The sequence below is a fragment of the Lemur catta genome, chromosome 9 (genome assembly GCF_020740605.2).
Source record: "Lemur catta isolate mLemCat1 chromosome 9, mLemCat1.pri, whole genome shotgun sequence".
Lineage (NCBI taxonomy): Eukaryota > Metazoa > Chordata > Mammalia > Primates > Lemuridae > Lemur > Lemur catta.
In genome coordinates this window covers 67,829,989-67,855,145 of record NC_059136.1, presented here as the reverse complement: position 1 = coordinate 67,855,145, position 25,157 = coordinate 67,829,989, and the positions used below count along the sequence as shown (strand labels likewise).

The window sequence follows — 25,157 nt, the reverse complement described above, 5'->3', positions numbered from 1 at the left end:
CTAAATCAGTCTTCAGGTTTTTTATATGACTCCAAATATTTAAAATATTATTTAATTTCATAAGCAGGCAGATTATTTCTTACACAACTTTTACAGTTCTTAATGGATATAAAGAATAGTCAGTGTTTAACAGGACACATCAATGCATTAAACATTGTCTAATATTAAATGTAAAATTGGTGTGTTAATGTTTTTATTCAGGTAGAGTCTGGAAGTTGGTTTTATTTCTAGTTGCTGTTAGACCAATATGAACTTATTATGCACCAAAATATTAGTTGCATTCAAATATCAATTTGATAAATCCCATATATATCTGTACACAAAAGAAGCAGGAATTAATATATACTATATATGTGTACATATGTGTATATATATGTGTGTGTGTGTGTGTGTATATATATATATATATATATAGACACAGAGAGAAAAAGAGAGAGATTGCTTATGCAGCTGGCAACTGGGAAAACTCTAGGTGCCACCTTTTTATTCATCTTTCAATAATTTATTATTTTCAGGCAGTGCTTTTTTGTGAAAGTATCATTGCTCAAACATACTTATTTTTGCAGTTGTCATACAATTATGCTTTTTTTTTTTGAGACAGAGTCTCGCTTTGTTGCCCGGGCTAGAGTGAGTGCCGTGGCGTCAGCCTAGCTCACAGCAACCTCAAACTCCTGGGCTCAAGCGATCCTACTGCCTCAGCCTCCCGAGTAGCTGGGACTACAGGCATGCGCTACCATGCCCGGCTAATTTTTTCTATATATATTTTTAGTTGTCCAGATAATTTTTATTTCTATTTTTAGTAGAGACGGGGTCTTGCTCAGGTTGGTCTTGAACTCCTGACCTCAAGTGATCCACCTGCCTCGGCCTCCCAGAGGGCTAGGATTACAGGCGTGAGCCACCGCGCCCAGCCGCTTTTTTTTTTTTTTTTTTTTTTTTTTTTTTTTGGAGACAAGGTCTTGCTCTGTCCCCCAAGCTAGAGTGCAGTGGTGTCATCACAGCTCATTGCAACCTCAGACTCCCGGGCTCAAGTAATCCTCCTGCCTCAGCCTCCTAAGCAGCTGGGACTATAAGCATGTACCATCAAGCCTGGCTAATTTTTCTATTTTTTGTAGAGACAGGGTCTCACCCTTGATCAGGCTGGCCTCCAACTCCTGGCCTCAAGCAATTCTCAAGCCTCAGTCTCCAAAAGTGCTAGGATTACAGGCCAGTGCCTGGCCAAGTGGGCTTTTTCTTCACTGACTCATTTGCTAAGAATTTTTTAAAAATTTATTTCAAAATATTACAGGGGTACAAACATTTTTGGATTACTTTACATGGGGAAGGGGCACTACGGCGTGGGGGGGTAAACTATGAGAAAGACATATTATAATTATCAAGGTGTAAATAATGGCATGGCCTCAATTTTCATAAATATGGTACTGATTTTCAATATCAATTCAGTTTTTTGGAAACCAGAACATTTTTAAATTAATTGGGCAGATCTTTAATGTCCTCATTTAAATTAACTCAACTTAAAAATTTAAAAAATTATCTAAAATCGGTATTCTTGAGAGGAGTGTAAAAGTTGAGAGCAGGGACGGGGAGCCAGACAGTAGATTTCCCACACTGGTTACACTGACTCACTGGCCCTCTGACATTAGTCAGGTTATTGTTTCTTTTTATGCTTCAGTTTCCTCATCTGGACAATAATATTATCTCTCTTATTGAGTTGTTGTGGGTATTAAATTGGTTAAACCATTTGAAACACTTAGAATAGTGCCTAGTAGATAGTAACTGCTATTATTAACTTATAATTCTACTTATAATAATTATTACTTTACAAATATCAGGAAGTAGTTGTATTACTGGTAGTTGTAGTAGAAGCAGCAGCAGCAGTAATGGCATATGAACATTGGTGTGTTTCAGCTAACTCTGACCTCTATGTTAACATACAGCCTTTTACGTTATTCAAAACAGGGATCTTCCTGGCACTTTGATAACAGAAATGCTAACAGCTATACTGTCCCCTGTTTGATGTAAATAAAATAACCAGAAGCTTCTAAACAAGTATGCAATATATGTGTATGTGTGTATGTATATGCATCTATATACTATATATGAAACAGTGTCTACTAGCTTCAGTAAAATATATTTTAAAAAATAAGCTGGTCATCCATGCTAAACACATAAGACAACCCACTGCACGACTCCAAGAGGCGCCTTTAAGTTGTAGTCTATGTCCCTGGTGCTCCTGCAGTGGTGTTGCAGGAAGGCAGCGCTTCTATGGAATACAATGGGAATGCCACTCCTTGCACTTGGAGTTGTATCACACAGTGGCTCTGTATACATATATCTACCTTTACCAAGAGAAAAAAAATGACACCCAAAAATATAATTTGTGCCTTATCAATTAGAACTTGATAATATACATCAGCACAATATGTTCAACAGGTTTCCTTTCTCCAGACTTTTTGAAGTTTTAATTAAAAGTAATATTTACTATTTATAGTAGTCCCCAAGAGATCCTTCTAGAAATTCTTAAATATGCTTATTTTCATTACCTTAAAAATTCTTAAGTTTTGTTTATCTTCAAAGAGTCAAGGTAGTAGTCATGAGAGGATATTTAAAAGTAAATTAACTTAGAGGGTTCAAAATGCTGATGCCTGACAGCTCACTCTGGCCCAGAGTCTCTTTTTTCTATGAACTCATGAGCTGGCTGCATAGACACACATGGTATTCACAAGGCTGAAATTACAAAGTTAAAGTACTAAAACACTTGAGCACAGAAAAGAAATATATTAAGTCACCATGATCTTCAATGTGAACAAAAGTTCAGTTAGTGTCAGCTCTAATTCTTTCACCTTTTACCTTTCAGAATGGGAATCTAAGGCCCCTGCTCATTGGCTATCAACCATCCCTCTGTTTGCTACCAAAATGAGGATGACCCATCCTATAATGTGACAGTCTTTGAGTGCCATGGGTATATTTAGAAATAAAAATAGCTTTAATTACTGAAAAATATATCTTTTATAACCAAATTGAAAAAGAAGAGAGAGAATATTAACTTGATAATTTAGATAAAAGAATAAAGCTCATGAAACATATTGATAATTAAGCCAAAAATTTTGGGGCTCTTGATAAATCTAAATAACTATTTCAATTATCAGTTTAGGAGTTCAAATAACAGTACAATTTTCTAATAATTCTTTGAAAAAAAGCTACTTATTTAGCCTGATATTAATTTTAATTAAGTTAAATTTATGTGCATGGTTTGAATAAATTAAGCAAAATTACTCAGATAATCAAAGATATTAATTATACATATATAAAAATATATATTAAATTTTATATGAGATATCAAAAAGATTTGCCACTTTAAGAAATATTTCATCAAGCATGCTTCAGTGCATACCACTGTGTACATATCAAGATAATATTAAAAATTACTATTAACAGTATAAAAACATATCAGACTAATTTTTTAATACCTTGTTATTTTTTCTCTTTTTGCCAAATGTATACTTTTTATGTGTAATATATATTATTCCATTCATTAAGGAACTTAAGTGAGCTTGCTTACAAATATTAGCTAACCAATCCATAATTTAAATGAACCACTACAACATAAGATAATGAAATCATTTTGTGGGAGTAAATAAGTATTTATTATTATCTCTCTACCACCATTTCTAATTAATATAAAAGCAATATAATATACCACTTAAGGTAATAAATACCTTAATTTGTTACTTGAAAATAGTTAATTTCTTCAACATAATATAGGGATTACCACAATTGTCATCATTACTTTTAATTATCCAAGAATTATTGACTGGATAGACCATGTCTGTCTGCCAAAAGAGGATATAATTGTTTAATTTAAAATCAACTGATCTTGAAAAGAGGCTAAAATTAGATAAGAGTTTATAGCATCTGAAAATGGATAAAACATTATGTTAATACTGAGGAATAATTTGGGTCTATAACTGTAGTCCATATTTTATGTAATAAGGCTCAGATAAAAATTCATACCTTATAATTTGAGAATGTAAAATAATAGAGTGGGATTTCGGCATGGATTGTTACCACATACTCATTTGAGATTACAAAAGCACAGATGATTGCTTTAATAGCATGATTATGGGGATTATCATTCCGAAAATAGTACACTATTTGAGCTGCATACCCTGAGCAACAGCATCTCAAGAGTAGAGACACATCAGTGAAAAACCAGGAATGAAGCAAATGAAGCCACAGGGTTTCTAGTTCCAGTGACAAGAGAGTGAAGTCTCCAAGCAGACATAGGGACCAAAGGCGGCAGGCAGGCCAGGAAGGGGAGATGAGAAGGGTTTAACAAGGCTGTAGTGGTTTCACCTAGAAATAACCACCAGGTATGACACTCTTTAAAGGGAAAGATGCATTACCATTTCCTAAAAATAATAATGATAATAATAATAACAATTGAATTAGAAAAACGGTTTGTTTAAGGAAAAACAAACAAACAAACCCCACCAAAACCAAAATCAACCAACCAACCAAACAAAAAAACAAGCCAAAAAAAAAAAAAAAAAAAAACCCTTTGGTTTTAAATTAGGGGCTGCCTATATATGTAGTTGACCTTTTGTCTATAATGCTCTATCACAGAAATGCTACTTTAACTCCTACCCACTGACACCATCATTTCTCCTGGTCTGGAGTCTGTGTGCAAAAAAGACCCATGTCCTTCTCTACACCTCCGTATTTCTTACAACCTCCTGCCAGAGAACAATGAACGGTTCAGACCCCTTTCCACATGAAAGGCCTGCACACTTTCCTCTTCCATTATCTCCTGACAAAGACCTTTCCCAGCTGTTTTAGGAAATCAAATGTCTCTATCCTGAGTCTTCCAATGACCAAGGGGAGCTTTCAAAACTGCTGGAAATGCAGATGCCACCTTTTCTAGGACTCTACTTTCTTAATTTTAATATTTAGTAATAAGTATTAAATACTTCCTTATTATGCTGGCTCTAGTCAAGTTAGACATTCAAGCAATTTAACGTAATTTGTTTCCCAAGTCCTAAATTTATTTGACTTTTTAAGAACTGCATCACATTTTCCAAGAAAATGAATCAGAAGCTAAAAGTTCTCCAGTAAGGAGTAAGCCGCAAAGCACTTTGTTAAATACTGGGATGAAGAGTACAATTTAAATGGAATGCTGTACTCAACAAACACAGGATTTGCTGGAGGTTTTTGCTTATTAACTTAAAACCATATTTACTTAGGACAAGGGGCATATTATGACTTGAAATATTGATATTATACTATCAAGGGAGAATGGTAACAGAGAGCAACAGGTCCAAAATATCAAAATTCGACTCCCAATATTGACAACAACTTTCTAATTGTGGCAGAATGTGTTTTATTCATTCCTGAATCTGTTTTCCAAGATGTAGATCAAAGTTTATATTTATGTATCTCTAAAAAGTGCTTGGGGAGGTAATATATCTATTTTTTCAAACTGCTTTGAAATTTTATCTCATGCTTTCCTGACTTGATTAAATAGATGTACTATGACTAACACCACACTGTGACCATTAAAAGCAAAATATATTTTCAAAATTAAGTTAGTTTGATATGTCAGAATGTCAGTGTCTGAGTCCAGATACTTTAGGTCTTTAAGGCTTCAAAAGGAAAATAAACAGGTTGTTTCTCAAGGTACATACACATCAGGGAAAGTTGTCCCGGCTAAACGTCAAAAGACCTGGGTTCTGCAACGATCATGGACTTCACTTAGTTTTTGGCATTCAGTTCCTTTATTTAAGAAAGTGGCGGAAAAAAAATATCCCTGTCTTCCCTATTGTGGAGGGTTGATATATGATGATCAAGCTTATAACGGAAATAGATTCACTTTGTGAATATCAAGGACTCTAAAAACACAAATGATTTTTCACTCCACTGAAAGAATTAATCATTTCCTCCTTTGCTGTCCAAGAACAGTAATGCTGTTTCATATTACAGTGAAACTTACTGGTGCCTGTGGTTAAAATAATTTGTGACTATGTCTAGCTAGGCAGATAACAAAGTTCCTTTGAGGAAGAGATTATATCTTCTGAATCTGTACCTGTCTCTTTCACAGATAAAGTGCTCAGTAAAGAGTTACTGGTTGAGTAAATAAGTGAACAAATGATTAATAAACCAATCAATTAAAACCAAATATTAAAGAGTAAGAACAAGCCCTTCATTAATAAGAAATTTAAAGTAGAGACTTCCCAGTGAAAACCCTTTTTGATTTCACTCATTTAGAGAATTGTTACAAGTGAGAAGTTAGCAAATTGTTAACAACAGGTCTCCCACCGAAAACAAGTGCCTGAATTTGTCTTGTTCCCCAATTTACATGGTGTAAATGTTTCCATTATCACCAATTTCAAGCTCCTAATGCAATATCAGTTAACAGAGATTTGGGAAGAGATGTGCACAATGTACTCTCGCCAGCCACACAAACTAGCTCTATCACTTATTGCCACTTTTTTTGTAGTGGCTTCAAGTGTATGTTTACTTTGACTCTCATTCATATTTTCTTTCCTATTTTGAAAGTATGGTGCTAAAGTCAGGTGAGTAAACTTGACTTTGAGGCCTTACATTGTTTATGAAATTTCAAAGAAGTAGAATTGAATCAGGCTAACTCCAAAGAAAAGTTCATGAGACAAATCACTCCATTTGCGGGTGAAGTTCACATACAGGTTTTCAGACTACTTAGTTTGCCTGAGGGCCAAAAGGAAAGGAGTACGGGTGCCATTACTTACTCAATTGTGTTTCTGTCCACTTTGCCTGTCATGTTAATGCCGTAGAACTGCTGCATGGCAGCTAGGGCGGACTGCATGGTCTCTGCAGAGCGCAGCACCGACATTCTGGGGTCAGTGGGTGGAAGGTAGCCGTACTTTTGTAACCAAACCTGCAATCACAAGTAAAGTTCCTTTTAGGTCAACTTTACAATGTAATAATACTTTTCTGGCAATTAATTTATGTCTATAATAAATTTTTATTTCCTCTACAAGGGCATACATTATTTAACTGTTTGATCTTTTTGTAACATATATTACGTAGCTTAGGTTATTTTAATATAACTTCCATGGTTGTCATGGATTTTTCTAACATATCTACAAATGCTAACTGAAAAAAGAGATTAGTCATTTGTTACAAGATCATAGTGTATAACATACTGTAGTAAATACTGGATAAAAACACAAATAAGTTTGTCCCTGCCCTCCAGAACCACAGCTTCCTAAAAGGAAGGATATACTTTTCAACAATATGACTCCACTGAGACATCTGTGCTGGAAGGAACAGTTAATGTGCATATGCCACATCTAAAAAGGCATTTTTCTGAAATTAACCAGTGACTGCCGCTGTGACAAGTAGCATCTTTCTGTCATGATATTTTGCGTATTAATTCCATGCAACCAGTCTATCCAATTGTCTAATAGCTAGTTATCTCCAAGGGTTGGTGACTTTTTCATGTAAGGAATATTCTTCCTTTGTTTATTCAAGATGATTCACTTTAATCCACATCAGATAAGTAACCAAACTTTTCACATACAGTGAAATCCAACTATCTTATTAAGTAGGTTCAGTCCTCTCTTTAAGCGTCTCACAAATTTTATCCCCTTTTCCCTGGTTGGCTCTGGAAGGACAGTGAGAGAAAAAAGTCAGAGTTGCACTCATATAGTAATCGTGATTGGAGCAACAATTCAGAGTCACTTAAGGTTGGATTATAAAAATAATATAAAACTAAGGGCATTCTGAAAAAAAAAATCTCCACCAGGGAGCAGATGCTTTCTAGTTTTACAACTCCGTGCATTCATTGTAAATGCACAATCATATATGTTCAGCCCACACAAGTCCTGCTGTCTTTTACCTCAATATTCCCTAGGGCTCTAAGATTTCTTGAAGTGCAGTGAACTACCTGTCACATTGATAAGGGCCATGTAATTCTGTCCCAGCATAGAATAGAAGCTGTGCTATTTAGTGGAAGGTATTCACCAGTGTGTGTTTCCTTTTCTACCTGGGTATATTCATCACATAACTGATGATCTCATGAAATTGCAGTTTTTCCCTAATAACTGATATTCTTCCTTTATGAACTGGAAACTACAACAGAGGAGAGTTATTTTCCCAGGGAAAATAATCAGCAAATATAGAAGTTAAATCTCACCCAAAACAAATCAATATTAAATATATCAAATTCTTAAAATGTGAAACACAAAGTGTTATTTTGTCCCGGTATTTCCAAAAATTGACCCCCTCAAAAGTATAATACTATAAGCACAACCCCTTGAAAATAAAATACAACATTATTCTAAAACTGTTTAAGAGATGAGCAATGCATCACTGTCAGGAAGGTTTATTGGTGAAACTCAATCTAGTAAACTCATCTGCCATATAGCAAAAGCATGCCAAGACTCTCTTCTCATCTAATCTGTAATGAATAGGCTGCCAGAGAAAACACATATATTCAGTTACCTAGTTAACAGTGGTACAGTCTGAAATAGATCCCACTTTTTTTCTGAATAAAAGAGGCAGGCAATCATATTACCTAATATGAAATTTAATACCTACTGTCATGCAATTTCTCAAAATTGGAACATTGTATCTTGATATTTAATAATATGTATGCAATGATATTCTTAAACTCTATACTTTTTCCATAACAGTTTTTTGCATTTATTTCTTACTTGCTAGAGAGCTGACTTGTTGCTAGGTTACTCATGGGTGCTAAGCTACCAGCGATTACGTTTGTGAGGGCAGCAAAGAGAAAGCCATCAATAATAAACACTATGATTTCTATACAAATAGAGCTATAAAAATATGTAAATGTTAAATGGATAATGAAAAATAGTATGTTCTAGAAAATATATATTTGATTTATGTCTTAGCCTTTCAAACAATGATTTTGAATAATATAAAAAGTAAATTATGGTTTTTCTTCAAGTTTTCTTTGCATTATGTTGTTTATCATGAAAATCTGTTTTTTTTTTAACTGAGAAGTGGGTAATTCTTTTTAATTATAAAATACTGGAAAGCTAAGATATCTATTAATACACTTTTATGGTTTAAGTTTGTTTTCTGAATGACAAATCATGGTATTAGTATGTCAGCCAGGGAACAAACTTTTCTACTAAATTTCAAACTTAATATTCTATTTGATAAAAAATTATGTCTACAAAGTAATATTTGAAAGTATACCTTACCCTTTAATCCTAATATTATACTATCCAAGGTTAATGATTTGGTATATGATCTTTGTATCTTTTTCATTGTTCATAAAAATACATTTTGAGATATATATGTGGGTGTGTGTATACACATATATGCATATATATCATAGAATATACCATAGAAATCCATCCTCATATGCTGTCATTTGAACTATATCCCTGCTTTCATTGATTTAAAATATTGCCTCCCTTGCATGACTGAAAATACTAAATTGTCTCTCAAGATTGGTCGTGTCTTGCTATCTTTTCAATGTTCCCAAATGCACAGTATGGATTCCTAAGAAATAATTTCCTCGTGTGCATTTGGAGGAATGATATCTAATTTGCAGGGCAATGTGAGGATTAATTGAGAATATACAAAGCCCCCAACATAATTATTGCTCAGTAACTCACAGTATTACTTTAATCTTACTATCTGTTCTGAGTTCTTAAAATCATTCCTGCTCAACTTAAGATTTGTCCTTGGAATGGGGCAAGACTAAAAATATGGGTGAGGTTTACACAGTTGTAAGAAAAGACAAACAACACAAGGTGAAGAATCACACCCTTGGATATTTCCCAAATCCCAATACAAACAAGAAAAGTGTGATGAATTTAGCAAATTGATTTTTGTTTTGTTTTATTGTGCTGACTGGACTGACCAGTGCATATGAGAGCACTGCAAAAAAAAAATCAAGAACAAACAAGTCTCTTCAAAGCAAAACTTGACTCCTTTTACTATTTGGGACTTGCCTCATCTCATTGTCCCTAAAACAACCAACCATAGAACCTGAAATGGAGCAATGAACTCTAAACTTGAATTACATTCCCTGTTACTAACTCCTGAAATAGAGCAACAAAATCTAACCTTGAATTACATTCCCTGTGTTAATAACTCATTCAAACATCTTGCTACTTTGTAGACAAAACCAATTTCCTGCACTCAGTGATCACTCAATTGGAGGAATAAGCAGAAGAGTGCTGTTCTCTGCAGAGCAAGAAGATATATCAAGCCATAAAAGGCAAACACTTAAATATTAAATGCTATGCCAATAGATACTGCCTCTACTATATTATGGTATAAATAAGCAGGTGCACAAAATTTCAGCAAAATCTATTAGAGAAAGAATTTGTTTGTCACTAATATTTCATATACCCATATTGTGAAAACCTACATTAATTGACTTAGCTATTCACAACATACATTAAGCAGTATCCTGGAAGATGGTTATACAAAAAAATTGGAGGCAGTTCTCATGACTAATAGCAAATCTAAGCAGTAAATATTTAGAATACATACTCTTATTTATTCCTTTAGGCCAGTACTATAATCTAGAGAAATAAAACTTCCTCTAGTCTTAAAGCTAATAGTTTTATCAATGCCTTAATATAAAGCTAGAAATTATTGTTCATTTACTCAGGTAAATCACAAATGCAAGAACAATTTTAAAACTTCCCTACTGACAGGACATAACATATAGAGAAAAGATGTCTTCATTCAAATGACTCTTAATAATTGCAAGGTGCCCAGACATCCTTCTAAAAATAAACAAACAAATAAACTCAGAAAAATAAGTGATTAAACTACTGAATGTATTAGGGCTGGAAGAGATATACTTTAGAAATTGTAGAAGTGTCTGGAGGGGAAGATAAGAAAGGATGCAGTGGGAAATTTTATTTAACCTGAAAAATCACTTCACCAGTCCACAAGGCCTATTTGTGACTAAGCCAGTTATTTCAAGTAGAGTTCATTTCCAGGTAACATATGGGATGGCAAATGTAAATTCATTGTAAGCAGTGATCATATGATCCACAGTGTAGTACTCAGTGTGAAAAGAAAAGGGAGAAAGTGATAAACATATTCTATAGCATTTATTTAGTAACAATCACTTCTCTTTATATGATTATATAAATATTTTTATTATTTTGGGAAATGATTTTTAAAAATTATTGACTTTACCTCAGATTTTAACAGACTAATAGAATATTTAAATATATAATGGTTAATATTAATATATATTCTGATATAATTAACTGACTTTCTCTGATGAAATACAACTGAAAGAATACATTTTTAATAGGAAATTTTTTGCCCCACTGACAAATTTTGATGTTATAAAAAGTTAATTTCAATTTTCCAGTATAAGACTTCTAAACACATTTGCTAAATTCTGTTATAAACTAAAATTAACAACTAAAAAGTGATTACTCCTCTACTTTGTGGTATCATCAGCAAAGTCAGCAAAAGCTGAAGGACATTTTTTCCTGAAATACCATCTATTCACTGGTTATAAAGAATGGCAGGATTTAGGGCCTATGTTGTCTAGTCTGAAAAGCAGCTATAAATATGAATTATAACTACCTATTAACCAAAAAATTAAACTAATGTTGGAGTAGTCATTCAGAATTGGTCAAATTGAAAATTCATAGGATAAGTTAACAAGGCAGAAATTAGCCTTTCTCTTCATTCAAAAATCTAAATGGGCTCTAAATCACTATCCCATGCCCACCATGAATCAGTGTATAAAATTGCACACAGGAAATTCAACTCATTTTGAATTTTAGTGTCTATTAAGTAGCTTCTTAAAATGGAAATGCAACAATGGATGGACTAAAAGCTACTCCACTAAACATCTTATCAGTCAAGAAGCTACTGTTGTTTGGACAAGGGAGACAGGAAAACAGCTCGGTTATTAGCAAAAGGTTGTAAAGTCAAGTCGTGGTGACCATCATGACCACATGATTCACCTTAACATGCAACTCTCTTATTTAAAATAGAAACTAATCTTAGTGTGTACAGGCTGGAGAGAGTTTTTCCATTCTACATAAAAGTAAATCGCACTTTCTACTTAGCAGCTGTGGGAGCAAAATCCCTCAAAACACCAATGGCTGAACTCCAGTGTTAAAAAACAGCAGTGCCCTTACGTGCTAGTCTGTCATGTGCTAGTCACTGTGCTGGAAAGTTACAAGGGATTATGATATACTGTCTCCTTCTCTACTGGTTTTTCCTAGGTTTATATTTTTAAAGATGGATATATAGTGTGCATGCATACACACATGCACACACAAAAAGTGACAAAACAAGACCAAAAATAAAAAAATAAAAAAAACAACAATATACAATAGCAGAACATGTATATGATACCACAATCCCCATGTTTCTTAAATAGGCAGACATAATCACCAACAAACTAACTACTTATAATAATCATTGACATGATTCTACTTTATATCACAATTGGCTCACAAATCCAAAACAGTAAAATCCCCCTCAAATCTGTCTTTTTACACTAGCCAAGTGAAGAGAAATGTATCATAGGAATTTTCTAAAAGACACGTACTTGAGCCTGAGTCATGTGGATCATTGACTAAACTTGCTTTTATATTCTGGGAGTAGATTTAGTCTCATCAGCACCAAAACCTCATGAAGAAATTAATCTCAACTAGGGCATGCAAAGTAGGGGTGCAAAATGGCCCAATGAGATGTAGGTACAAATACCACAACATTCTATATAGCGCACACATCTACACATGCATTCATAAACACAACTATAGATGAAACCTAAACGACAAGAAATAAATGTAGCTTTTATTTAATATACAGATTGACCCTGGTGTTCTCAGACCAGACTTCATACATTTATTTGTCACCTATGTTCAACCAGATGTCCTGAAGGAGGAGGCAGAACTCCACAGTGTGGAGAGGATGACATTGTCACCATCAATAGTTTGATTCCAGCACATTACAAATTACAACATACAGCTGTTTTCTGTGACAAGTTAAATAGATTTATGGGTTATATCACCTTATAAAGTAGAAATTTTAAAATACTTTAACATATGATGGGGAGAGATCAAGAAAATATTTTGTGCTAGATACATCTTTGCTGGTTAAATCACAGCAAGGTACTCAAAAATTGTCAAATTTAAATAAGTTATATATTTTGTTTTACAAAAAGACAGAGTGTTGTCCCTTTCTGTGAAGGTAAGTAGCTATAAATAGTATGCTACTCAATAGCTATTTTAGGCCATGAGAAATAATAAAAACTTTTAATCTGTCCTGTCAAGAGAAAAGTGATGATTTTTAGCAATGTAAGAGAAAGGAATGCTTCTGAAGGGAAGACATGCCATATAGAGTATTTTAAAGACAGATGCTTGGAAATGTTTCTGACATGACATTATGCTCAAAAAGATACAAATTAATGACCTATTCAAACTCTCTCATAGTTCCCTACTTTAAAATTCTGGTAAGAGAATATTTTGTCTATAAACTAACCTGCCAGAAAATAGTTTCAGTGGGTTCTAAGCCTATTTGTTAAAAATATGAAAATGCAACACCTTCTGATTAGTTTTTAGAAACAACTGGTAGATATCAGGGAAGGTGGAAATTTACCAAATTGGTAAACTACCAATTTACCACCAATTGGTGGTAAATTACCAATTTTACCAAAACTCTTTGCATAATTGATGGATAGGATTATATCAATAAAATGAGGCACACGGTTTGTAACCAGCTAATGGTGCAACTTTGCTAGTATCCTTGTATGGTGCCTTTTTTGGCCATGGCTATTTTTAAGATAAAGATTAGAAATAAACTGATTTTGAAATTGCTGAATTTCAAGGTGTTAAATCAACATTTTAAAGAAGAATGAAGTACAGTCAGTCACAGAACTCTCAAAAAAATAATTATTTCTAATAAGAGCAAAACAATGTAAATATAATACATTAGTAAAACATAAAAGTTTTTAAAATTTATATGATCTTTAGTTCATCTTAATATTTCTATTTTGAATATGTTTCATAATCTATATAATTTTAGTACATCAGTTCATGAATATAATTATAAATAAAAGACAAGATGGTACATGTTAAAAAATTGATGAAGATGTACAATCAAAAGTGGTGGGGGAGGGGATGGGTGTATACATACATAATGAGTGCGATGCACACTGTCTAGGGGATGGACATGTTTGAAGCTCTGACTCAGGGGTGGGAGTGGGAGGGCAAGGGCAATATACGTAACCTAAACTTTTGTACCCCCACAATATGCTGAAATAAGAATAAAAAAAAAGTGGAGATCATACAGCTGATAGAAAGAAACTACTTTATTTCTAAAAATGAAGGTACTTCCTTAAATTTTCTCGAATGTACTATACTTACTCTCCCCAGAAAATGAGAAGACAGTTTATCAATAACTATATATTAGATTCTGTCCTATGTGACAGTTCCCACACTTTTCCTTTTTATCATGCACTACTGAAGCTACCCACATCCTGCAGAAAGAATTTCTTAGAATGCCTTCCAAGCCATTTATGATTTTGCCTCAAATTATTCCCTTGTGACTTTCCTCCATAGAAACTATTCTTTGGCCACACTGAATTTCGAGTGCCACCCCAACAGGTCTTGATAAGAAGAGCAACTGCTACAATGTCTTTACTGCCACTAGGTACCAGGAATTATCTTTAATCTTTATAATAAATCTTCACGTTAAGCAATGCAATCTCTGTAACCCCAGAAAGATTAAATAACTTGCCCAAGGACACATCAATAGTAAGAGAGAGGAGGAATCAGTATTCAAACAGAGATCGGACTGATACTCACGCTTTGTTCTGTCTGTGATTCTAGACTGCCTCTTAGAAAGGAGACCCAGCTGCCTGTCCCTATGCTAGGAAATCCTAGGAGACCCTAAGCACATTTGAAAATGAGAAGACAGACCATCTGAAAACACCTACAACAACCGAGAGTATTCAGTTTTTATAAAACACCCCATTTTTACATCCTGAAAAGGGCCCCGAGCTGTGGCTGCATATGTTCTGGGTGTAACACTCACTCCTACTTCCAAGGGCTTCTCTAATTGCCAATGGAGTGTAAAAAAACCACTAAAACCTTCTTTGCTAGAGACATCCTTTCTTCTGACTTTATTAATTCTTTCACAGCACTTTCTCATTGCAGCCTTGATGCTGCCAGTCAATTGTATCTACACTTTCTTTGGTTATCTTTTCTAAAATTAATCCCTGAAATACCATCTATGCACCAGTGACACACCGATTTAACTGTAACTCTGACCTCACCCAAATGTCCAGACTCTGACATCACACTGCTGTTTAAACAAAAAATACAGGAGTCATCCTTAATTTCTCCTTTTTCCTCATCATGCATAGCCAATCCATCATCATGTCGGAGCTGCAATTTTATCTTGAATGGAAACTCTTATTTCTGCTGCCACCCCTCTTCCAGGGAACAATCAATTCCTACCAGAAACTAGAAGATTCTTCAGCTGGCCTCTGTGCTTTCGTATTTCTACCACACTTTCTTTTTGCTCAACTGGTGTCAGCTATCATTTTTTTTTTTAATTGTGGTAAAATATACATAACCTAAAATTTATCATTTTAACAATATTTAAGTGTACTATTTGGCAGCATTAAGTACATTCACATTGTTGTGCAATCAGCACCACCATTCATATGAAATTTGTCATCATCCCAAACTGAAATTCTACATAGGAGAGCCTTGAGTAACGTTGTTTCATTCAATGCCATTTCATTGTAACATTGATGAGAAAAACTATCCACTCCCAGCCGGGGCCAGCCTGTGGTTTGCACATTCTCCCCGGGTCTGGGTTTTCTTCAGGTACTTTGGTTTCCTCCCACATCCCAAAAGTTTGCGTGTTAGGTGAACTGGCACGTCTACATTGTTCCAGTCTGAGTGAACATGGGTGTGTGTGTGAGTGCACCCTGCAACAGAACGGAGTCCTGCCCAGGGCCGGTGTCTGCCTTGTGCCCTGAGCTGCCAGAAATAGGCTCTGGCCACCTGCAACCCTGACCTGGAGGAAGCTGGGTAATTATCTCACTTGCTTTTATTAATTTTTCTTAAATGTATATGGCTCACATTTATTTCAATGTTTAATATTAGAAGTGTTTTAGTCCTTATTTGGAAGTTTGGTGATGTTTTTGTGACCAGAAATACATTGTAGGAACTTAACTCTAAGTTTGTATCAATTAGCCTATGGTAAAATTGGTTTCATTATATTGTGGGGACTTACTGTACTCATTAAATAACAACTCCCCATTACCCCTTTTCTGAGCCTCCGGTAACCACAGCTGACCCTGAACAACATGGGTTTGGGTTGCATGGGTCCACTTATACACAGACTGTTTTCAATAAATATATTGGAAATATTTTTGGAGATTTGTGACAATTTGAAAAAACTAGCAGATGAGCTGCATAGCCTAGAAATATGGAAAAATTAAGAAAAAGTTACATATAGCATGAATGCATAAATATATATGTAGATATTAGCCTATTTTAGCATTGACTACCACAAAAAATACATGAATCTATTTCAAAAAGTCAAAATTTATCAAAAATTACACACAAACACAGAGCATACATAGCCCCATGGACAGTCAAGAAAATGTAAACAAAATTGCCTCCAGAAAGACCCCAGTGCCTTTGATAATGACCAGGGTTTTCCCTACATTCCTGGCAGTCTTTCCCAAAGGAAACTGATTCCAAATACTTACCTTTCCCCCTGGAATTCTAGAAGTAAAATGGAATTCTAGTTCATACTGTGGTCCCTTGTAATCTCAGGTCTTTAATGTGACAGCTTTAAATTTAAAAGATTCCAGGTGGAAATATTTTTACTATGCTGGTAATAATTCTACAAAATACCTGAATTCTTAATGCTGTTATGTTTCAGTAGAAGTGGTGACTTTTTCTTTTCATGTCTTTAACCTGGTTTTATTCCTATAATACAGCCACCCAATTTTATGAGAGGGGGAATAATATGTGGTTTTTGTACAAACGTGTTTCTCGGTGTGTTGTTATTTTGGAAAAATGAGGGGAGGGAGTTTTGAGAGATTACAGGAAATGGATGAAGAAGGTCTGATCTCCCTCTTTTTCAGTGAATAAATGAAACACTATTTCTGGGAAAAAAACAAAGATGCAGTATTAAATCATACTGCATCAAATAAACTGTAGTACCTACTGTACTAGTGTAATATTTAATAATTTTGAAGTCACCTTTTGTTACTGTGGTGAGCTCAGGTTTTGCAAGTGTCTGCTTAAAATGCCACATGATAATAATCATCTCCATGTGAGCAGTTCACCTCTCCAGTAAATTTCAGTAAAAAGTGATAGCTCGTGGTTTCTCACATTATCTTTCATCATATTTAGTACAATACTGTAAACCTTGAATAACACTATGGGAACCATACAAAGTGCCACTAGTGATGCTGGAAGTGCTCCCAAGAAGCAGAGAAAAGCTATGACATTACAAGAAAAAGTAGATTTGCTTGATATGTACTGTAGATTGAGGTCCACAGACGTGGCTGCCTGCTGTTTCAACATAAATGAATCAAGCATAAGGACCATTGAAAAAAGAAGGAAAGAAAAAAAAATTTATGAAGCTGCAGCTACAGCTATGTCAGCAGGTGCAAAAATATTGAACTTTGTGCAACATAATTTTTTTCCTCATATTGAAAATACAGCTTTTATGTGGGTGCACGATTGCTATATGAAAGGCATACCTATAGACTCTAATGTGATTCAAGGAAAAACAGTCATTATATGACAACTTAAAGCCCAAAGGAAGGTGAAGAATCTAAATCTCAAGAATGTAAGGCCAGCAAGGGATGGTTTGATAATTTTAGAAAGCAATTTGGTTTAAAAAATATCAAGATTAACAGGAGAAGCAGGTTCTGCTGACCAAGAGGCAGCAGATGAGTTCCCAGACATCATTAAAATCATTGAAAAGGAAAGATACCTTCCTGAACAGGTCTTTAATGCAGGTGAGAATGCCCACTCTGGATAAAAATGCCACAAAGGACACTTATTAGTAAGGAAGAGAAGTGAGCTCCAGGATTTCAGGCAGGAAGGGACAGGGCGATAGGCCAACAGTACTGTTTTGTGCTAATAAAGTTGGGTTTATTATCAGGACTTCTCTTATTTATAAAGGTCTAACCCCAGATCCCTGAGGGGAACAGATAAACACCAGCCGCTAGTCTTTCAGTTGCACCACAAAAATGCCTGGACAACAAGAACCCTTTTTCTGGATTGATCCCATTGATGCTTTGCCCCCGAAGTCAGGCAGTATCTTGCCAGTAAGGGACTACCTTTTAATGTTCTTTTGATATTGACAATGGCCCTGACCACCCAGAACTCCACAATTTCGACACCAAAGGTGTTGGAGTGGTCTACTTGGCCCCAAACACAATGTCTCTAGTTCAGTCTCTAAATTAGGGGGTCATAAGGACCTTCAAGGCTCATTACACATGGAACTCTATGGAAAGGATCGTCAACACCATGGGACAGAACATGAGAGAGAGAACACTGTGAAAATCTGGAAGGATTACACCTTGAAGATGCTGTCATTGTTACAAAAACAGCCGAGAAAGTCACCAAGCCCTAGACAATAAATTCCTGCTGGAGAAAACTGTGTCCAGATGTTATGCATGACTTCACAGGTTTTACAACAGAGCCAGTCTGGGAAATCATGAAAGAGATTATGGATATGGCAAAAAATATGATTCATATCATATTTCAAGACATGAATGTTGGAGAAATTCAAGAGGTAATAGACACCACACCAGAGGAATTAGCAGATGACTTGATAGAGATGAGTGCTCTGAATCACTGCCAGAGGATGAAGAAGCTGTAGAAATAGCAGTGCTGGAAAACAAATTGACAGTACACTCTGGCAGAAAGGTTGTGAGTACTCGAGACTGCTTTTGACTTCTTTTATGCATGGACTCTTCCATGATACTAAAGCACTGAAACTGAAGCAAATGGTGGAAGAAGGATTGGTACCACATAGAACATTTTTAGAGACCTTAAAAGGCAAAAAAAATGAGACAGTATTTCTGTAAAGTTACACCGAGTATGCCTGCCTCTCCTGTCTCTCCTTCTGCCTCCTCCATCTTCTCTGCCTCTGCCGCCCCTGAGACAGCAAGACCAACCTGTCCTCTTCCTCCTCCTCTTCAGCCTATTCAATGTGAAGATGATGAGGATGAAGACCTTTCTGATGATCCACTTCCCTTAATAAATACATACATTTTACCTTCCTTATGATTGTATTAATAACATTTTATTGTCTTTAGCTTACTTTATTATAAAAATACAGTATATAATACATATACAAAATATGTGTTAACAACTGTTTATGTTACGAGTAAGACTTTAGGTAAACAGTAGCCTATTAATAGTTAAGATTTTGGAGAACCAAAAGTTATATGTGCACTTCCCACTGTACCCGGGATTGGCACCCCCAATGTCTGCATTATTTAGGGTCTACTGTACCAGTCTATTCTCTGTCTCTATGGATTTGACTACTCTAGGTACTACTGCACATAAAGTGGAATCATGTAATATTTGTCCTTTTGTGTCTGGCTTATTTCATTTAGGGTAATGTTTTTAAGGTTCTTCCACATTGCAGTGTGTAGCATGTAGCATTTTTAAGACTAAATAATATCCCATTGTATATCTATACTACATTTTGTTTCTTCACTGATCCACTAATAAATGTTATCAATTAAATGTTTGTGTCCACCCAACATTCATATGTTGAAATCCTAACCCTCAATATGATAGAATTAGGAGTTGAGCCTTTGGGAGATATTAGGTCATGAGAGTGGAGCCCTCATGAATGGGATGCCTTTATAAAAGAGACTGCAGAGAGCTCTCAGCCCTCTTTCTATCCTGTGAGTATACTAGGAGAAGCTGGCAATCTGCAACCAGAAGAGAGTTCTCACCAGAACCCCAACATGCTGTCACAATGACCTCAGACTTCCAGCCTCTAGAACTGTGGAAAACAAATTTCTGCTGTTTGTAAATGACCCAGTCTATGGCACACATTTAGAGCTGCTCAAATGGACTAAGGCAATGAATGAACATTTGAGTTGTTTCCACCTTTTGGCTATTGTGAATAATGCTGCTATAAAAATGGGTGTACAAATAGCTTTTCTAGGCCCTGCTTTCAATTCTTTTGGGTATATATCTAGTAGTGGAATTGCTGGAGCATATGGTAATTCTGTGTTTACCTTTTTGAGCGCCTGCCATACTGATTTTCCACAGAGGCTTCACCACTTTACATTCTGCCAGTAATGAACAAGGGGTCCGATTTTTCCACATCCTCTTCAATGCTTGTTTGTTTGTTTTTTCATTTGTGTTTGTTTTTTTAGTAATAGCTATCCTAGTGGGTATTATCTGAAGTGGTGAAGTGGTATGAGTTGTATTTTTAAAAATGTAGATCAGGCAATATCACTCACTTGATTATAACCCGTAAGCAGTTTCCCAGTGACTTAGTCTAAAATCCAAACTCTTTACTATGGCCTGTATGTCCAGGTCCAGCCATTGTTAACTCTTCAACTTCTTTTCATAGTGTCCTCTCTTGATGTTCCAAGTGCACTGTCTTTTTTTTGTTATCGTTCCTGAAACAAACTAAATCCTTTCCTGCCTCAGGGTATTGCATTTATTTTCCTGTGTGAAAAATACAAAAATACTTTTCCCTTCATCCTTTAAAATCCAGTTCAAATCAGACCTCTTCAAAGAGGGCTCCCCTACCTCTACCTCACGACCACCACCCACACCATACAGCACCCTGTCTATGTCCTGTGCTGCACTTATCATGATCACTGCCTGGTTGCTTTGTTTGTTTATGGGTTTGTTCTGTATCTGTATATACTTTGTTCAAAGCTGTAGTCCCAACACCCAGAACAGCTCTTGGCACATTTTTTGAGCTTGACTAATAGAACTGTGAGGACTAGCTAAGTAGGGAATCCGTGTATTAATGCCCAACTGACACCACAATCAACCATACAAACGATATTTTCCTGTTTTCTGCCCACTGTATTCACTGCTCAATTATTTCTCACCCCCACAGCCCATATATACACACTGGGCCCCAAATGAGGAATCAAGGTGAATAACAAATATCAGTCTATCACATACATAGTAACGGTTAGTAACTTCCCAGGCAGCTCTGGAATAGCTCTAGGAAATATGGACCAAGTTAAAATATGAGATGATAATTTAGACCACTTATTGGAAGGGCACTTAGCGGTTTTTATCTTTGTCTTTCCAGATTCTACCTTCCATCCCCACACCCAGAGATAAAATCAATGTGGAATTGTTTTACTACTTGAAAATTGCTTTCTGGAAAGTGCCGACATTCAATGTAAACAACACATCAAGAGCTAACATTTATTAAGCCAGGCACTGGGTTAATCTCCTTAATACATTAGTTAATATAATTATCACAATAAGCCTGTGAGACTGGTATTAGTATCTTCATTTTATAAATGAGGAAACAAGTTGAAAAGGGTTAATCAACTTGCCCAGGGCCACAGAGCAAGTGTCCAAGGACAGAATTGTCAGCGTGACTCTGAAATGGCTCTTGCTCTTAACAATTACCAGGAGGCCCAGGAGAGGGGGTGACAATCCTAGCCTTTCTTATGCACAGTTAAGGATGATCTACCCAGGCCATTCTATGTCAGAAATCCGCTGTCTTGTTTCATGCAGTTGAATCTCATCAGTGGGCAGGTGGGCCACTTTGCTGGAAGAACAAAATAAAACACAAACAAAAAGACAAATGATAAGCACATGATAAATGTTACCTATCTGCCGAACAGTACCCATAGGCTATCACGTACCAATGAGAAAGGAAGAGTGAGCAGTTGTCATAAGACTGAAGATTATTCTTGTTCTCTAAAAGTAAAACTTCCATGTCCTTCAAAGCAGTATAGCCCTCTGAAGGCAAAGGAGAGAGGATCTCCTGTTTCTTCCTGGTCTTCATTGAATGATAAGAAAAAAAGTTTGATTTTACTGATATTGAGATTTTGGAAGCACTAAACTTTGAAGTTAATTTTGATAAAGAAGAGGAGAGTTAACGGTGACAGATTCTCTTGATACAACTCCAGAAGGCAGACTGAACAGTAAAAGAATATTTAAAAACAACAACAAAAATATTCCATCTTTCAGCTGGAAATCAGATCTCTCTCTCCAGGGACACTCTTGTGCTTCAAAATCTTGAAAACATCCTTTCCCCGGAGTCTATATAGTTCTTGGAAATGTGAAACTTACTTTTTTTTTTTTTAGGAGAATAGCAAGTATGAAGGTTTAGAGAGTTTAACATCTATAATTAATGAAATTAAGATAATGAAAAGATTAAGTTCTTCGTAACAGTAAGAACTTTTTTTTCCAAAATAAGGTTACCTGTGTTTTAAAAATATTATGCCTTAGGATTGAGTGGAAATTAATTAAATTTAAGGGCACGAAACAGTATGCTAGCTACTTCTAAAGGATAAGGGACTTAAAACAAAAAACCTCTCCTATGGTGCACTAATTCAACAAATATTATTGAAAACCTACCATGTTAGGGTTCTGGGCTAGGCCTTCAGGTCACAACAATGAATAATACAGAATCAGTCTTTGATCTCATGGAGCTTATGACTGATGGATAAAGAAGACAAATTAATAAATAATCTCCAAATGAATACATAATTTCAAGTGCTTTAAAGAGAAAATACAGTGTTTTGGAAGTCTAATGATAGGACCTAATTTAGACTTGTAAGATAAGAAGGCATATGTGATAAACTTATAACTCAACTCAAACTTGAAATATAAGTAAAAGCAAAGAGAAGAGAGAGAAGCTCATTCTAAAGAGAGGGATGGACAACGTACAAATGCTCAGAGGTGTGGTGGGGGTTTCAAAACATGTTTATAAATCATTTGGGACTTACCCCATCAAAGGCGTATAATTTTCCCTCCCCTTAGACATGGGCTGGTCTAAGTATTTGCTTTTGATTAACAGAATGTAGTGGAAGTGATGCTCTACAACTTCTGAGGTTAGGTCAGAAAAGGTGAAAAATCTTCTGCCTGGCAAGCTCTCTTTTGGGAAACTCACCTTGGAAACCCATCCACCATATTAGGAAGCTCAGGCCACAGTAGAGGCCACTTGTAGTTGTTCCCACAGACAGCCTCATCTAAAGCCTCAGCTAATTCTCCAGCATCAACAAGTGAATAGCATGCCTTCAGAAGATGCCAGCTTCCAGCCTTTGAGCAGCACTAGCAGAGACAAGCTGCCCTTGCTGAGTCCTGCTTCAATGAAAAATTTGTGCGCATAATAAATGCTGCTGTTGTTTTAATTCACTAAGGTTTGGGTGCGTTAAGATTGTTTCATAGCAATAGGTAACTGGAAGAGCATAAAAGAACTTTGCATTTTCGAGGAACTGAAAGCCACCATGGAGTAAGACTAGGAAAGAAAGTTACATAAACCAGGTCATCAACAACTTGTAGGATTTTTTATGTATAAAGGAAATAGGGAAAACAGAGAAGGATGTTAAGCCTTTAAGCAATATGAACAGATTTGTCTTAGAAAAGTATCATTCTCACTGCTGTGTGGGTAATGAATTAGAAAGAATATGATAAGAAGAGGATCAATTAGGAAGTAAATGCAAATCTAGCAGTACCTAGGGAAATAGACAAGTGGATGAATTCATGAGACATTTTAGAGGTAGCTAAATAAACTTTTTAAGCTACAAAATATGTTACAGGTATTATTATTAGTAGTATTGTTGTCTTATTCAAGTTTTGTGCATATAGATTTCTGGGCCGAATGCTAGGCACTAGGATACAAAGGTTTGTCATCAAGTTTGTAGTCTAGCCATCAGAGACACAGCAAGTGTTCTGGCAGAAGCTGATATGGGTACTATGGGTACACATGATAGGGCATCCAAGCCTCAGAGTGTAGAGTTTTGGGGAGGTAGAAATAGAATCTCAAACACTTAAAAAGCATTTCAAAAAATTTAAATATCCTGAGTTTATAAAAATATTCCTCTGGCTCCTTTCCATCTTCAAGGTCACCTCCCTAGACCAGGCTCTTTTATATTTACTCTTATATATTGCGACACTTTTCTAATTGCCTAATTCATGTTCCTGGCTCTACATTCTTTCAATTTTGACCTACCCTACTAAGTATAAAAAGATTAAGTATCTTAAAATATCATTTTCTTTATTTAACTTTCCTGCACAAGACACTATGATTGCTCTGATTGCGATCATTTATGTACTGAAGAGGCTTAAAAATTCTTTATCCTTGCATTTAGTAAACTCCAAAATTCATGCGCATCTACCTCTGCAAGCTCAGTTCTCTCCAAAGACATAGCTACTACCTGGACATTATCCAAACTGGGTACTTTATGGGTCACAGAATATGCCTCCGCGGTTTCAACTATGCTCATGCTGGCCTCACACTGTCACTGCCCTGCATATACCAAAGGGCCTTGGCTGATAAGTCCTAGTCTTCCCTGAAATCTCTATATTTCCTTATCTCTCTCTCTGGGCACCCATAGCATTTAGTCTATTGGTGGCTTATTGGGTACTTAACAGGTCATCATGTGAGAAGGACACAGGTTTAAGGCCTTGTTCAGACACCTGCAAATTATGTTCTTGAGCAAAGTATATGGCCCTTCTGAGTCTCAGTTTCTACATCTTTGAAATGAAGAGGATGATGTCGCCATCTCACAGGGTTGTGATGTGAATTCAATAAAATAATCCCTACAAGAATGTTAAGCAAAGGGAATAGCACAAAACAGCTCAACAAGAGTAGATAAAATTTATGCACTGGTTCATAATTATTTATTGAGCATAATATTTATAAAATATTTAAATAATACATTATAATTTTAGGTAACAGATTTGTTAAATTTCTTGATAAAAATATCTATGATCACTATACCCATTATGAAGAAATCACAAAAGAAAACAAAGAAAAAAAATTCCTCCGCTATCATATTATTACTGAAGAACATCTCATGAAGCTGTCTGAGATTTCATCTTTTTAGGAGTAGTTCCTTCCAATTGCATCTACTCTGTACCATAAATCTTGTTTTCTACTCATTGATTATTACAGTAGAATATTATATAATCCTAAAGGAGTATCATGGATCC

The 25,157-nt window shown here is 35.5% G+C and overlaps 1 protein-coding gene across 1 annotated transcript in view; it reads right to left on the bottom strand.

The window, feature by feature from the left end:
* MMP16 (matrix metallopeptidase 16) overlaps nucleotides 1–25,157 on the bottom strand; it is a 277,953-nt gene that overhangs the window by 134,929 nt on the left and 117,867 nt on the right. Inside the window, exon 2 of the mRNA XM_045560992.1 lies at nucleotides 6,762–6,910. Coding sequence (XP_045416948.1) covers nucleotides 6,762–6,910 — 149 coding nt within the window. The remainder of the gene's footprint in view (nucleotides 1–6,761; nucleotides 6,911–25,157) is intronic.